Source organism: Adelges cooleyi, unplaced genomic scaffold, assembly GCF_023614345.1.
Source record: "Adelges cooleyi isolate 19-005CV unplaced genomic scaffold, UGA_ACOO_1.1 ACOO_flye_CR_arks_rails_tigmint_CR_PRNA_2, whole genome shotgun sequence".
In the NCBI taxonomy this organism is placed as follows: Eukaryota; Metazoa; Arthropoda; class Insecta; order Hemiptera; family Adelgidae; genus Adelges; species Adelges cooleyi.
In genome coordinates, this window is record NW_026095860.1 from 11,525,033 (window position 1) to 11,540,422 (window position 15,390).

Sequence of the window (15,390 nt, forward strand, 5' to 3'; positions counted from 1 at the left end):
GCAACTCGAGTCCATTATTCAACTCGGATCGGATTTAAATTAATTATTATCGAGCCTAACGTCGCTGGTGTATATATATATGTTTATCCGACAATCCGCCGCCGTGGTAATACACCCTATATAGCTATGTACGCGCAAGCCGCCCTGTGTATCCCTTTTAAAAACGATGGACTGTGCTTGTTTTAAAAAAAAAAACATTTTTTTATTACCAAACGGACATTAATACTTTTCTTAGGAGTCGGCATCAACAGATATACGTGGAATTAAAAAAAAAATAGTAATAAAAAACAAATTTTAAATCCGATTACGTTGATCGGTGGAAAATTGCTAATATATATTACACGACGATGGAGCCAAAAGCGGACAAGTGCCAGAGGGTCGAGTACAGTCAGCACATCGAACACACTTGTATCGAATAATAGAAAAATACATATAACTTGATTCGGATCGCACGTTTGGACTTGCAATTTTGCCCCCCCCCTTCATTTCCCATAATATTATTGTGTGTTCGAATATAAATTTTCTAGAACGTCCGGGATCGCCGGTCCCTGTCCGAGACGTTTATAATATTATAATATTTATTTTCTGCATCTCATTCCATAACAGAGTCGCCCTATCCATCTGGTCCTGGTATCTGTACTTCTAGGTTCATCTCCTACCACACAAACATACAAGGTAGGCCTAACACAACTGTCCAACTGTGAAAAGGAGAAAAATATACGAATAAGCGTCGTTTCATCCTTATATATAATATTGTCGTCGACCCCTCTGGTGAAATATAATTCTTAATTAGTTTCTTTTTCAGGCAATCCGAGCGTTCATTTGAGACAAAAAGGGTACTTTAGATATATATATATATATATTTAACTATACGCTCTTTTTTTTTTTTTTGCCGTTGTCGGCTTTTGTTAGCATTTGACACGGGTTTGCCCGGTTTTTCGGGGGTAAGTATTAATTTTCGTGCAACTCGTTACGTGCCTATATCCGAGTTATTGCCCCCGTTAGTTCGGCCATGAGTCACGACAATGGGGTTGGAGTTCTGTTATTGTGTAGGTATGTGTGTGTGTGTATAATACACGTCGTACACATTCCACAAACGGGTCCGGTGAAAACATAATTATCCGTACACTAATGTTATAATGGCCGTAATAATAATATATTTAATAACTACCCGCGTAGCTTTGTATTAATAATAATATTTCCCAATTTGGCCGTTTCGGCTCCTCGTATAAAACGCTCTTATTGCCACGACACGGTATTAACAAGAATATTATATCGTACAGCTGCAAACACAATAAACCTTCTTGTTGTTGTATCCATTTAACAATGAATGATTACTAAGATATTGATATTATGCGGTTACTGTAAGCTCGGAGTTGATAGTTGAACTTTGTATAGAATATAGATAATATATAGTATAACACTTGTGATTGTATACAGCAAAAAATAAAATATTTAAAAATATTAAATTTTAAATATTTTTGATTTCGATTTTTATTATTATTAATATTATTTTTGTGTTTTTGTTTTCTAAAATAAATAAATAAAACAAATTAAATGTTTCACTGACGTACCTACGTTTTTTCCTCATTTTCAATTTATAATATTTTTTATTATGTACAACTTTCATTTAGCAATATTGAAAAATATATTTCTTTTGCTGTAATAATTTATTTTGCAGCTTTGATTTTAACTGGCGCATTTGGGAGTTTAATATTTGATTTTTCTGAAGAGTGCCGTTTTTTAATGTATTCCAGTTGCAATCATTGCACACTTTCTTTGTGATTACAGATTTATTACTTTTTGCCTCTTCTAAATTTCGAAACGCTTTATGAGTTTGGGCACTGTGTTTATACACTTTAATATTAAGAAAAAAATAATAACACAGTGACTTATATTACAGGTAAAAGTTGAATCACTTTAATGTGTGATAGTGGTTGCACGTTAACAAATAATAATACTACTCTCTAATTATCTCCTAAATTGGCGGGAAGATTATATTTTTAAGGCATTAACAACAACGCGACCTATTGGACAATTTAAGTTCTTTTAATATAACATTTGTGATGTAATATGGGAATATCTTTTAAAAACCGCTACAGTTGTTGACCAAATGGTTTTATCTTTTTTTTTTACGTTAATATATCTCGATTAGTACAACTAATTATACAATAATACATTTTTAAAATTCAAAGGAGTCACTTATACATTTTTCTTCAATGCTTTCTTATAGGGAGCATAACTTGCGTTATCTATATCGCTGATTAATCGCATTGAATCGACTAAATAATTATACACACTGTGGACAAATTTTCGGGGTTTGGTGTAATGTTATTATTATCTTTAACCCCCGCAGTTATAATCGCGGTTTGGATTCGATTATTATTATTATTATTATTTTTTTAATAAAGGGTCGACGGTTCGAAATTAATTTCCGTGCGGTCGTGTACACCGTAAACGAATTGGACGGACGATATTGGTTTTTCGGACCACCGTTATTGAGCACAAAGCAAATCATACTATTAATTTAAATAATACAAAATCAGGCTGAGGGGCGAGGGGTGAAAACAAAACAAAATGACTCAACTTGGTTTTTTTTTAGCCCCACAAATCTTATAACACGATGACATTACCTATCCCGAAAAAGAAACTTTTAACGTTACACAGACATCGGTCTTAAGACTTTGTCGCCGGCTTAAGTAACCGTTTCGACCTATCGACGAAGAGACCGGTGTGCCGGGTCAAAGGCGAGTAGGTACATGTCCCTCCGCCCTCCGCTCTTTCCGTACTTATCCGCGCGTTTCGGTTCGTTAAACATTTCCGCAAGTAAGCTTATCCCGAAAACTCTGTGTGTGTGTGTATTTTCTAAAAGAACTATTTCCAAGTGGACCCGCGCGGTCAAATAAGTCTAAGGAAAATTAAATTGGCCGCCGACGGTATATGTGTGTATATGGCCGGGAACGACGACGGTCGGATGCATTTGCGGAGAAGACTTTACCGCAGCGGAATTTAATAGTACAAGCCTAAACCCGATAATGTAATAAGTCGAGAAGAGGATTTTCTCGGTTTTTTTTTTTTCAAAGAAAACAATATTTATTTATTTATACACGGCTGTAAGATAATACGTCGCTTGTTGCGGTGGTGTGTGTGTGTGTGCATCCGATATTCGGCGCGTTTTTGTGTACACATTTTTCATCATCAACATCATCTCTTTTATCTTATTGAATTCGTGTCACCCCTCCCCTCTCCTTCCCCCCTCCCCCGTCCACACTTTTATACTCGGGCAATTTCTTCTACCGCTCGTCTCGCATCGCACCTTGCCCCACTCCGTTCTCGCATAAGGGGTGGAAACCATTAACGCCGCCGCCGCTTGTATTGAATATGACCTCGTTTACAAGACGATAAAACGCCGTCGTCGTCGTCGTTCATCCCATCAAAACTTTAAGGGGCAATTTTTGAGCTCACTCTTATGTGCGTGCCAGTTTGTTTACTGGACTGCATGTGTGTGTGGTATTTTTCTTATCTCCCGTGTGTGTGTGTGTGTGTGTGTAAGCCCCACAAAGAAATAATCGAAACACTTGTCAGTAGACGTTGTTTGAGAAAAACTCATCGTCGCTATACATATAGAGCGAATGACGCTCGTGATATGATTACCACCCTTTCTATGGCGTATAGAAATGGATAAAATACCATAATGGTACTGTGTTAACAATTTTTTTAAAAATTTATTGTTTTGACATTTTCATGTCTTAGCTCTGGCACATAACCGAAAAAACTGTTATGAAAAACTTGGCACCAAAAACTTGTTACGCTGTTATCTGATAAGTGATATATTGTTGAATTCACAACGTTCAAAGTAGAACTGAAAAAAAAATTCAATAATTCAAGATGACATATTCCTATGAATTGTTTTAGGCCAGATATTATGAAAATACAAAAATATTAGCCAGAAACTTGATATGTTTACTAGCCACCTTAGATACTAGCTTGTTACTGCTTGTTAATATACTATTTCATTATCTAAAGTTTTACCACTACTCTAAATTTATTCGGTACTTCAACGAGACATGAAAATGCTCTTCGTGGTTGTAGACTCGGCTGAAAAATGCTTTTTATTATTTTACACGTTACAATAATTATTACACATCGCTCCTCCTCCGCGATCGAAGAAAATAAAAGCCTTTATTTCAAAGGAAAAAGTTCTGTATACAATTAATTTGATTTTAATATATATTATTGAAATAACAGGAGTGTGCTCGGTGTTTATTGATATCGGTAAAATATTATGTTATTTAAAAATTGTCAGCTGAAAAATAACTATGTACATTGGAATAGCTTTATCCGGTAGATTTTTAAATTTAAACGAATCCCTCGAATTGGTTTAAAAAAAAACAATTAATATCGTCCAACCGAATATATTTACTGTTATTTAAAGTTGGTTGTTACAATGCCTTTAAAGTTTATCATATTACAATATTATATTTGTGTATTGTTCTGTGGCTATTTCGTCCTAGTCTCGAGTAATTGATAATTCAAAAAGTAGTGGTTAGAGATCAGTTAATCAGAGGGTTGAAAAATAGGCATTTAAAACTATTTTTGTTTTTAAACTGTTGTACGAGTATAATGTATTTTGTTTAAAATATAGTGGTCACCGTCTTTGAATACTCCCCAAATCCTCTTAATATTATTTCAAAAATCGCATTTTAATTTTTATTCAAATTTCAATTAACTAACCGTTAACGGGAGAGTTATTTCGTGGCACAAAATATAGTATACATTTTGTTACCAGGCGTTTTCAATGCGCATCGTTGTTATTTACATTGTATTCCGCATAGGCTTCCGCCGGGGCATAATATAATAAGACAGCGTCAGTTTCCAAAGTGACATTATATTATTATTATAATAATAAATGGAAGTATTCGAAATTGGAATACTCCGATGTTAATTAGATAGTAGTTATATACCGATGACAGCGACGACGGTGACTTTGGAGAGTAATCGAAACCTTCACCCTCCACCCCCTAGCCCCGGCTGGTGCGGTAATACTTGTAAAGAACTTTTTGTGCAGTTTGATAATTTTTCAAAAGTTATTATCGCGCTATTTGATTTACGACAAACCTGTCGAGGGAATTGTGACTACGCAGCATATTATAATGTCACACACCAAACTTGGGTAATGAAGTCGCAGGAGGGTCGTAATTCGTGCACCGACACCGTACGGCTATTTCCATCTTGCTCATAATAACGGGCAATATGTCCTCATTGAACGACAAGTGAAAAAAAAAATAATAATAAATAAAAAAAACCATATTAAAAACCGGTAAAGTCTCTGTTACCCGGAAGTGTCTTTAATTCGGTTAACGGTTCATTTATTCGGTATAGTCCGGTTAATCGAATTATATACCGAGAAAAAGCTCGATCCCCTCAAAAAGAGGGTGACTGTAAATCCGAATAAAAAAATATCGCATCGAAGCTTGAAACAAAAATCTCGTATAAATAGATTATTAAACCGATTCAATCTTTCCAAAATAACAGTCCATTTATTAAACAATAAAAGTCATAATAAACAATAATGTCATAACAAAAACAAAACAAAAATTGCTTTCAGAACAAACGCATTATAAAAGCGACTTCAGAATAAAATCCAACCAAATTATTGTCTTGTCATACAGTGTGACGAAGATTGTGATTGAATTATAGATACTTAGGGCGAATCTCTATGTAATAGGCAGTATGCATTTGTATATTATAAACGAAAAAAAACCGAGTGCAGTTTATCATATATTGTTCTATGTAACACAAATTATAATGTACTGTGTAACAAAACGAGCAGTTTTTTTTGTCACTAATTGAACAAAGCTAGCGTTTCCCTTTTTTTACGAAGCATCCCTATTTGTACACTCATATCAAGTCTAATTGTCGAGCTATCATCAAACGACTAAAAAAAAAAAACAGCAACCCATGTATACAGTATTAGTCATAGTATGCGAACACTATAATACGTTTGTGTTCATCGACTACGTACCGTTTGCATGACTTGTCGGTAAAAGTAATGTTATGAGTAATATCATATTAATAATAAAAAAACTATTTATTCACACGGGAAAAATGATATAGTCGAATCAACTAAAATTGTGCGACACGATTTATAGTTGGTATAATAGTAAATAAATGTTTGGCCATCAAAATGTTTAGTAAAAGCAACTATTTGTTTAGTTGTTCTAACTAAGGGTTTATTGTGTCCCTATACCTAATTAAGTTCAGTTGGCATAGGTGTTTTAAAAATGTGATATTTTATTTAGCCAATCAAGCGGGTCGGTTTTCCAATGCCCGCGTTTTAGGTCAGTTGTTAAATCTAAAACTTCATAGCGCATTTTTATTTTATTTTCGACGCTTCGGCTAAAACCATTAGACCTAAACGGTAAAAAAAAAAGAAAAGAAAAAAGGTTAAACGCGAAAAACGTTGTTCACTCGTTCAATTTGGTTGAGCTATTATTTCCAATTCGTGTTTACCGGAAACAAAGTGTACATGTACGCTGGTCGGACTAGGTAAAACTCGGTATTACATAAAGCCCGTTAGTGTGTATATAAGTATAGTTATACCGGAGTACAGTGAACGTAAATAGTTCAATTTTCCGTGGTAATTCTCTTTATGGCGTTTTGGGTGCCGGATAAAACGCCGTGACTTAACATTGCGCTTACTTTAGTAGGTTATTATTATATACAACACACGTTGTACGAGCACTGTGAGAGAAAATAAAAAAATAAACTACATGCCCGTGAAACAATTATACTGTGATTTCACCTGTAGTGGATAAATCTAGGACGGTTTAAATGAAGTGGATTTTACAACATTTTCGAATACAAAGGTTTATGAACAGGACTAATAATATCCGAATAGAGTACTTGGAACTTGCAAAAAAAAACAAATTCCGCTATTGTCTGAAATTAATTATGTTTACAGTAGGTATTATAATAGTAGAGATTATTTAATACAAAAAAAAATAAATAATAATAATCTTTTAGGCATTTAAACATCTCGGTATTGTAGTGGAAAAATGTATTTTATGATTAAAAAAAGAGCAAAAAATAAAAAATAAAATAATAACGCAAGGTCATTGAATGGGCAAACCTTTCAACGATAATCTGATCGTATTACAAACAAAAACAGAAAAAATCCTTTTGTCTTTTTTTTTTTTATCGATATCATGATGAACAAGAGTACCCATAAAGAACCTAAGTGCTTTCCTTTAAATTATTCGAGCACCCTTCCCCACTTTTTTTTTATTAATTTAATTATATTCTTGAACAAAGAAAAAATAATCACAAACATATATATATATATATATACTTACAGCTTTTTTCAGGAACGATACGAAGCCATAGCCTTTGGATTTTAATGTCTGAGGATCTCGCACTACCCGACAATCTCTGAAACATTACAAATCATCATTATATAGTTAAAGACGCTTATACGTTTTACACAAATATGGTAGTTGGTGCATATACACTATTAAAACACCTCCAGTGGCCTAGGTGTTCATCTATGTTCGAATAATCTCGACGGATTTTGAATAGTGTTATTGTTTATCAATTTGGAAATAACAAAAAAACATAATGTTTATTATACATTTTTCGTATGCATACAAAACCAATGAGAACCGTTCGCATTACCCCTTTTCCCTCCCGGAACTATTATTGCGTTTAGGTTTGGCATGCACACATTATTTATATACTATTTCCTTGTACACAAGCAATACAATATATAATATAATTTATAAAAACGAATCAATCGCGTACTGCAGTATGTGGCCATTATTATGTTTTCCCTATTGGATGGCGTGCAGAACATCAATCTAGTGTAGCGTAATTGACAATTTACATGCACAAACATACAAGCTGCTGGCAAGAGTCTAAAAATACTATTTTTTTATACGGCAAACATACCTACCGAACAATATTTCTACGTGTGTATTCTGTATAATGTACAAACGTGCTAAGTCAACAAAAGTATAACATCAATTTTCAATTTCCTCTTGGGTTTTTGTTTGCGTTTTATTATGATGTTTTTTTTTGCCCCTTTTGCCCCATGCCTAAGGGGTATAAATAGAAAACGAAAATACAAAAATAAACGAATTATTGCGGTTAATATTTATCGAGGCTTGTGTGCAAAATCGTTTTCTTTTTATACGTGATATATTATAATATTTTTCTGTTGATTCGCCAAAAGCGGACTCTGGCTAGATTCGAGCTTGTCACAAGACCACCGACGCTATTTGTTTATAATACTAACAACGGTGCGTTTATAGAAAATGAACGCGATTTTCGTATCTTGTACAATAACAAAAACACCTTTCATAATAATATATAAGTATACCTATGAGTGCAAGGTTGCAAATATTGTAGGTCATTTGTGTAATACAATATACCGAATGCCACGGTGCAGGATATCCTGTTACAATGTTGTTGTTGCTACTTGTTATTATTATTAAACTCGTCCGTTCGTGTGTATCGAAAATATAAATTACAGCAGCTGCTGCTGTGTTCTACGTAGGGATATTCCTCTATCGACAACGGTTTTTGCTCATCATGGAAATGGAACCGTTGCAGGGGGGTTGGAAAGTACTTTAACCTTGTACCATTGCACGTGTAGGTGTATCTTGCCGGGGATGATAATGATAAGTACGTTCACGAGTCGTATCTCCAAAGCTTGGAACAACAGTATAATATAAACCGTGCACCAAGAGATGCAAAAAACCGAACGGACGAGGCCAAAGGAATAAAACAAAAAAGCACAACAGCAATCCGTAATGCGTACAGCACCGCCAACGACAGCCATATAATATTGTATAGGCCAATAGAATAGAATATCTAAATACCTGTAAACGATGAAAGTAAACCGTATGTTTTTTTTTGGGGGGGGGGGGATTTTCGAATATCGCTTTCAACCCCTTTTTATTTTTTTTTCACCACTGTATTCTAGTTTCTTTGTTCTGGCAAAAATCAAATCAACTGCAGACAATAGCTGTTGAACGCGCGCAACAAATATACAATATCCACCATAACGTTTGTAAATCATTTTGCCAGCTTTGAATACAATTATGCTAGTATTTGTTTATCCCTGTATAATGTGTATACATATATACTGCATATTGCTTTGCAATTATCCTCTCAGATCCTAATGAAAATTTGGTATTTAAAGGTGTGTAACTGGGAGTAATTCAAAAGATTTATAATAGTAGGAGACGTACCATATAGTAAAGACACCGTTTTATGATCGATAGATGGAAAAGTAAAGCCGTTTTGAGACACAACTGTTAGTCATGTTTTATTTATATGTACTTGTCTCTTTGGTAGATTTAGTGGATACTATTAACTATATACAATAATCGAGTGGCTCTGGTCGAACTATTACGCGCTTGGAATTCCAAGAGAAATCCCATGCCCATTTTGTGCGACCGTCTTTGAGAATCCGTCGACAAAGGTAAAACGAGTATTGTTTCTTGTAATAAGTATTGCTCTGCTCGGTTGATTTTCCGGCACGTCCAAGGAATAAAACAGTTTACATGGAACACCGTACACCTTTATTGCTGGCGCATTAGAAAAATTGACAAAAAAAAAATTTGAAAAACGAGCAGACGGATAAAAAAAGCACAGGATACATGCACACATATGATAAAAATAATAAATACACACACACACATATATATATATATAGATCTATACACAAGAATCGGTGGCGTAGGCTGTGCAAAAACGATGCCGACGTGGTGAATTGTGCTGAACAAGGCGAAAAAATAAAAGGACGAGTCGCAAACTTAATGAGCTTTGCTCGGGTAAATCTTGATATTTACTCTCTGGGAGTGTGTGAGGCGCACGAGGGATACAAAAAAAAAACATTTTCCTTACGCCCATCCGTTCCATTTATTGGATAGGATAAAGAACAAAAAAAAAACAAGACACCGTAAAATCGGGACCTTATATTTTTATTCGTTTCGCATATTTCCGGAACTTTTGAATTGGAAACGCATACGGCCGTATGAAAAATGTAAAAATATATCCTATAGGTTCAAAATAAAAACAATGTGATTTTCCAGTCGTTGTCAGTAATGCAAATAAATTCGGATCGTTGTTGATTGGTAATAATTACATTTGATCCGGATCCATCGGCCTAATTAAATCTACGGTTCTTGATTTTGAAGACCAAACAGTTCATGAATAATTCATCAAAGCCCCTTCGGTGAATACATTATATCAAATAAGTTTTGGTTATTGGTTACCGCGAGGAACAACATATTAGTATACCGCTGATGTCAGCTGTCTAGGCTTTACGCTATCAATCTAAATACTTAATATTCATGATTTACCGATTATACTTCCCAAGAGGGAGGATATGTAAATTCTGGAGGATAAATTTCTTAAAATTTTGATTTTAATGATAATATTACACAACAACTGTATTGTATTTCATAGGAATGAACTCTAGCTTAAGAAAAGACCAAATAAGAAACGCTAGTATGACAGCGGATAAAGATATATAGTCGAAGCTGACTCGTCCGCTAAGATTAGGCTAAATTTTGATAAAACTGTGGTGGGAAAAGAGATGGGGGTGTAGACGGACCGAGTTTCAAGTAGTCGCGGATAATGTAAGCCACTGGAGAAAATATAAATACCAGATAAGAACAATTATTGTACATATTAAGAGCGAGATTTAAGCGAAAGAACGGAGGCGGAAAAGAAGATCAGACGGAGGCGAAGATAAGGGTTCAAAGGAATACAATGAGGGGAGAAATATACATATAACAAAGGAGAAGATAACAATTTCGCAGAAGTTATTTACCGTCATTTTGCGGTTTTTAATTTAATTGCAGCAAGAAAGCAGGGCCGTTTGGTAACACGGCAGAAGATATGTAAAGATGGACCACCCTTGGTTAGACTTGATAATAATATGGGCCGCGCATATTGACACCAGACAATGTATAACGATTAATCAAACATTACATTTATGAAATTGGAATAAGATAGAGCTAGTTTGGGCAAAAATGATTACATTGAAACACATAGCCCGACTTGACTCTGTCTGTCTCGCACATAATAATTATCTTGGTAACATTATTAGGTTTCATTGCGCGGTCCGTTTGATAAAATGTGTTTACTGAAAAATATAAAATATACACTTGTATCTAAATACACATTTAGATTGATTATATTTTGGTGGAGCCGCGAGAAAACGGGGGGAAAAAACAAAAGAAATAGAAGAGATAAAAAAGAAAAAGCTGGAAATGCTTTTTTTTTTATTAATAGGCGTAGTCGCTCGTTTGGTGATAAACAGCGTTCGTATAAAATATATTATATTATATCCTTCGTCTGTGTAGCTGATTGTGAGCTACGCTGATCCGTCTGCATTACCGTTCGGATTTTTCCTCACACGATTTACAGCGCGCTAAAAAAGAAGAAAAACAAAATCGATTCTTCCCCTCCCCCCCACTCCAACGTATTAACCCCGTTGCACAACAAAAAAATTCCACTGACAATACCCTATTATCGTCCGTATGGCTTTATGGAGAGCACTGATAACGTACTTTTCCTTCCCCTATAGTCAAATAAAAAAAAACAAACAACATACTATTATTATTATGACCAAGAACGATTGCTTTCAAATAAAACACATCTAACAATATCCGTTCACGTTCGACGGTGGCAGCAAAATAATGTTACTGTACTACTTAACGGTGCCCGCTTGTAAAGTTAGAAATATTATTATTATTACCGTTGTACATTTCATATGTACTTACTACGGCCGACCGGATAATATATTATACATATATGTATTTCTCTACTATTATTATAATATTATGTATATTGAAAACGTATCAGGGCGGAAGTTTGCCACGGGGCAATGCAAACGTGTACACCGTTGGCTTATATTACCCTCGTGGACGATTCTGAAAATATAGCTACAAAGCGAATCAGATGTGCTTGTATTTATACTGGATTCTCTATAAGCTACCTACCGCCGTAGGTACTACCATTGTGTGTATTATTTACAATTTTATTGGCATCGTTTGTGAAAAAACCCATACATATTGAAACATTATAGAACATTGTACTGATTCTCAGCTTTAGAGGAGGTACACCGGCGATAAGAAGCACATGGATCGACTCACGAACGAAAATAAACCATATTATGCAAACCATTAAAACGTGAAATGAAAATCGTTTAGAAAAATATGAAAATGCAAATGTAAAAAAAAAGTAGATTCCTATGCATTTTTTCTTATCTTACGCTCAAGAATATTATACAACAAATTTAAGATTGAGGGACCCTTCTTGTCAATTTTTTTTTAGAGAATTAAAACCTCACTCTCCCCCTCCTTTAACCGGTCTAAAATAAACCATATTCGGCTCTGTAATCGCATTTGCACTAACTGTATTATATTATGTTGTTCCAAAAGTTTTGATTACCGTCGTCGCATATACTTGCCATTTTCAGTTTGCTAGTAAAACAATATAAATATATAAATTATACAAAAACCTCCGAGTTCATTGATAATTTAACAAACGATAGTGTAATGGAATAAGTTGAGTTTGACTTTAGGCGAAATTCGTTTAATTACTTATTTCATTTCCGGAGGGATCAGGGGTCCTTTCGACATGCTTAATTCCGCCCCCTCCCCCTCTCTCTATGCGCTTTTCTTCAATTCAATATTTACAAAAGACCGCAAAACAGTTGAAAAACAAAAGTTCTTTTCTTTTTTCATCCGCGACAGTTACTACTTTTGTTCTGCGGTAACAAAACGATTCATTTTCTTTAGGAGCTGAATAATTTAAAATAAAGAATGTTTGCGGCGGAACGACCCCGTTGCGGGGAGTTGTTTTTAGATTTAATTTTGTTTTTTTGTCTTATTTGTTGTCGGTCGAGCTGGAATAATATTTTAACATGTAAAATCCGAAACGGTATACCCTGGGGCGCTGGCCTTGTCAATAATTGCCTTTAATTTCCATTGTCGGCCGATAAATAGCTGGTGTATATATATGTCTATACACAGCTCTGATATTATATTATCGTGCATTTCCGTGTTTACTCTGCGTCTTGAATATTTTGATTCAATCCGAAAACGCGCGATTCTCGAAGCACCATCAGCAGCACAGAAGAACAAAGGACGGCGGCGGCCTCGGTTAGCGGTGCACGGCCGTTTCTTATTGTCGAAATAATATATAGCAATATTATTATCATAATGGCAACGTTTGCGCGTTTAATCAAATGAAAATATCTTGTGCAGCTTTTGTGCCCCAAGTTTGGGCGGCAGGTCGTGAATTAATGTCACGGCAGCGTTGCTAAGAACAATAGCTGTCAGACCGAGATAGATTAAGTCGTGTTCAAACAAGACACTTTATAGATATCGATTCGGTTGCGACGGTTTATATTTTGTAAATTAAAATATATTTCGTTGGGTGTTTTTTTTAAACATTTTTTTTATTCAATGGGAAAATATTATTCAAGACGAACGGCGAATGATATTTTTCATTAATTATTTTCATGCTCTTTTAACTCGGTAATCATAATAACATCGTTCGCGCGCCAGGAACCAATAACAACCATTAATACGGATTTCGCGTCAAACTTTAATTAAAACAAATGATCAGCTGGTTTTTTTTGTTTTTTTTTGTAATCAACCAACACGGGTTTCAAGAATATTGGTGAACAATCGTAATAATTATCCCTAATAGTGTTTGGCAGATTTAAAGTATTGTAATAAACCCAATAAGGAAAATAACAGTCTGTGTGGGACTCGTGGCCTCCCGTGAGATGCTTCAACAAGTTTATGAGTTGGCACGCGAGGAAAACTATTAAATAACAACTACAACGGTGATTTTAATACGGTTAATCAACTACAATATGATAATAATAATAATAATATGTGAGTTGCTGAGTGCACAGTTTGTGTGTGTGTGTGTGTGGCGCTTTTTGTTGTATGTTTCGGCAATAGTTTGAAACTCTTAATTACAAAACACACGCGGTATTGGCTGGCTAACTTTTAGACGGTTAACGTTCACAAAAGACAACCTCGTGTGCAGACTGTGTTCATAAACACACACGTGAACGTTTCACAAGGCTCACACTGTGGTAACTGCTCAAAGGAACTCAAATTATTTCATTAGTTACATTCTAAACTAGCGCAAACACAGACACAGACAACAGGGTGTTTTTTTCAAATACAGAGAATCTTAATATCCGGGGGCTCTATTGGGTTCAATTCAAGTTCCAGGCTTTAAAATCTGTATCTCTGGGCCTGAAAATCTGTATATGCTTATTCTCATTGCAAGTGTCATTAGGCCGACGATTTACAAGCGGCGTTCGCCCCCCCCCCCTTAAGAACACTATATAGGTATTTCCCCGGCTCGGTCCCTCCCCTCCTTGGTTGACTTCTTCTCGAGTATCCCGTTAGCATAACCGTTCTAACGCGTGTCAATATTGAATAATATAATATAACGCGCACCCGGAGCACCGGGATTGGCCATCATTTAAGATCACCATCCGTATTGTGCTTTTTTCTCCTATTGCCCCTCAGCCGAGGGTTTTCCCCTTGTTCTGCCTGCCACTCGTCGCCCATCGACCCGCTATCGCTCGCGTACGCACACGTCGTTCCGTCCCTTTCGCCCCGTCACACACGACCTCCCCTTACACATATATTATAGCCTATATGTATGTATATAGGTATTATGGATTGATCCCGTCCATATTTGGCTTATCTAGAACGATTGCCCTCGTCGCCAGCCAACGCTCTTGGTGCACACGCTCCACGATTTACGTATAAAATAATATATATATACATACATTTGATATACAACACACACATATATATATATATTTATATATATATATGACACGAATAACAAGGGTTCGGTGTTATAGAGTAGAAAAAAAAATGAAAAAAGCTCGGTTCGTTTACGGATAGGGTACCCGTCCAAGCATAATATTATAGATATTATTTTTTTATACAAAAAAGACACATAGATACTATTATTTATAGCTCGATCTTTGGATATCTAAATGATCGACAGTATCTTAGGTTTACCGTGGCGGCGCACGGTAAGTCACCACAAGTCACAAATAACGTTGATAATAATATTAATACTGTACACTATATTATATTATAGTAAACAGTACTGTATTGTCTGGAAAACGTTTTGGCCGTATATTATATACACTATATATATAGCTGTTTCTTGCCGCTTTCCGTTCGTGAAATCCATCAAAGTTTATGCGTAATGCGGTTTTGCGACAAACACGTGCCCGTCGAGATAGTCGATATTGATCGTTTCAGAAAGTTTAACAATTAACAACACCGACAATATAATATAGTTTAATGTAGTTTATAGCACACC

At 35.3% G+C, this 15,390-nt stretch overlaps 1 protein-coding gene across 4 annotated transcripts in view; it reads right to left on the bottom strand.

Annotated features, from left to right (window-relative positions):
- LOC126833283 (nucleolysin TIAR-like) overlaps positions 1 to 15,390 on the bottom strand; it is a 197,786-nt gene that overhangs the window by 20,270 nt on the left and 162,126 nt on the right. For all 4 annotated transcript variants that reach the window (XM_050564527.1, XM_050564526.1, XM_050564529.1 and 1 more), the window contains one exon: positions 7,356 to 7,431. In XM_050564527.1, the coding sequence (XP_050420484.1) occupies positions 7,356 to 7,431 (76 nt within the window). The remainder of the gene's footprint in view (positions 1 to 7,355; positions 7,432 to 15,390) is intronic.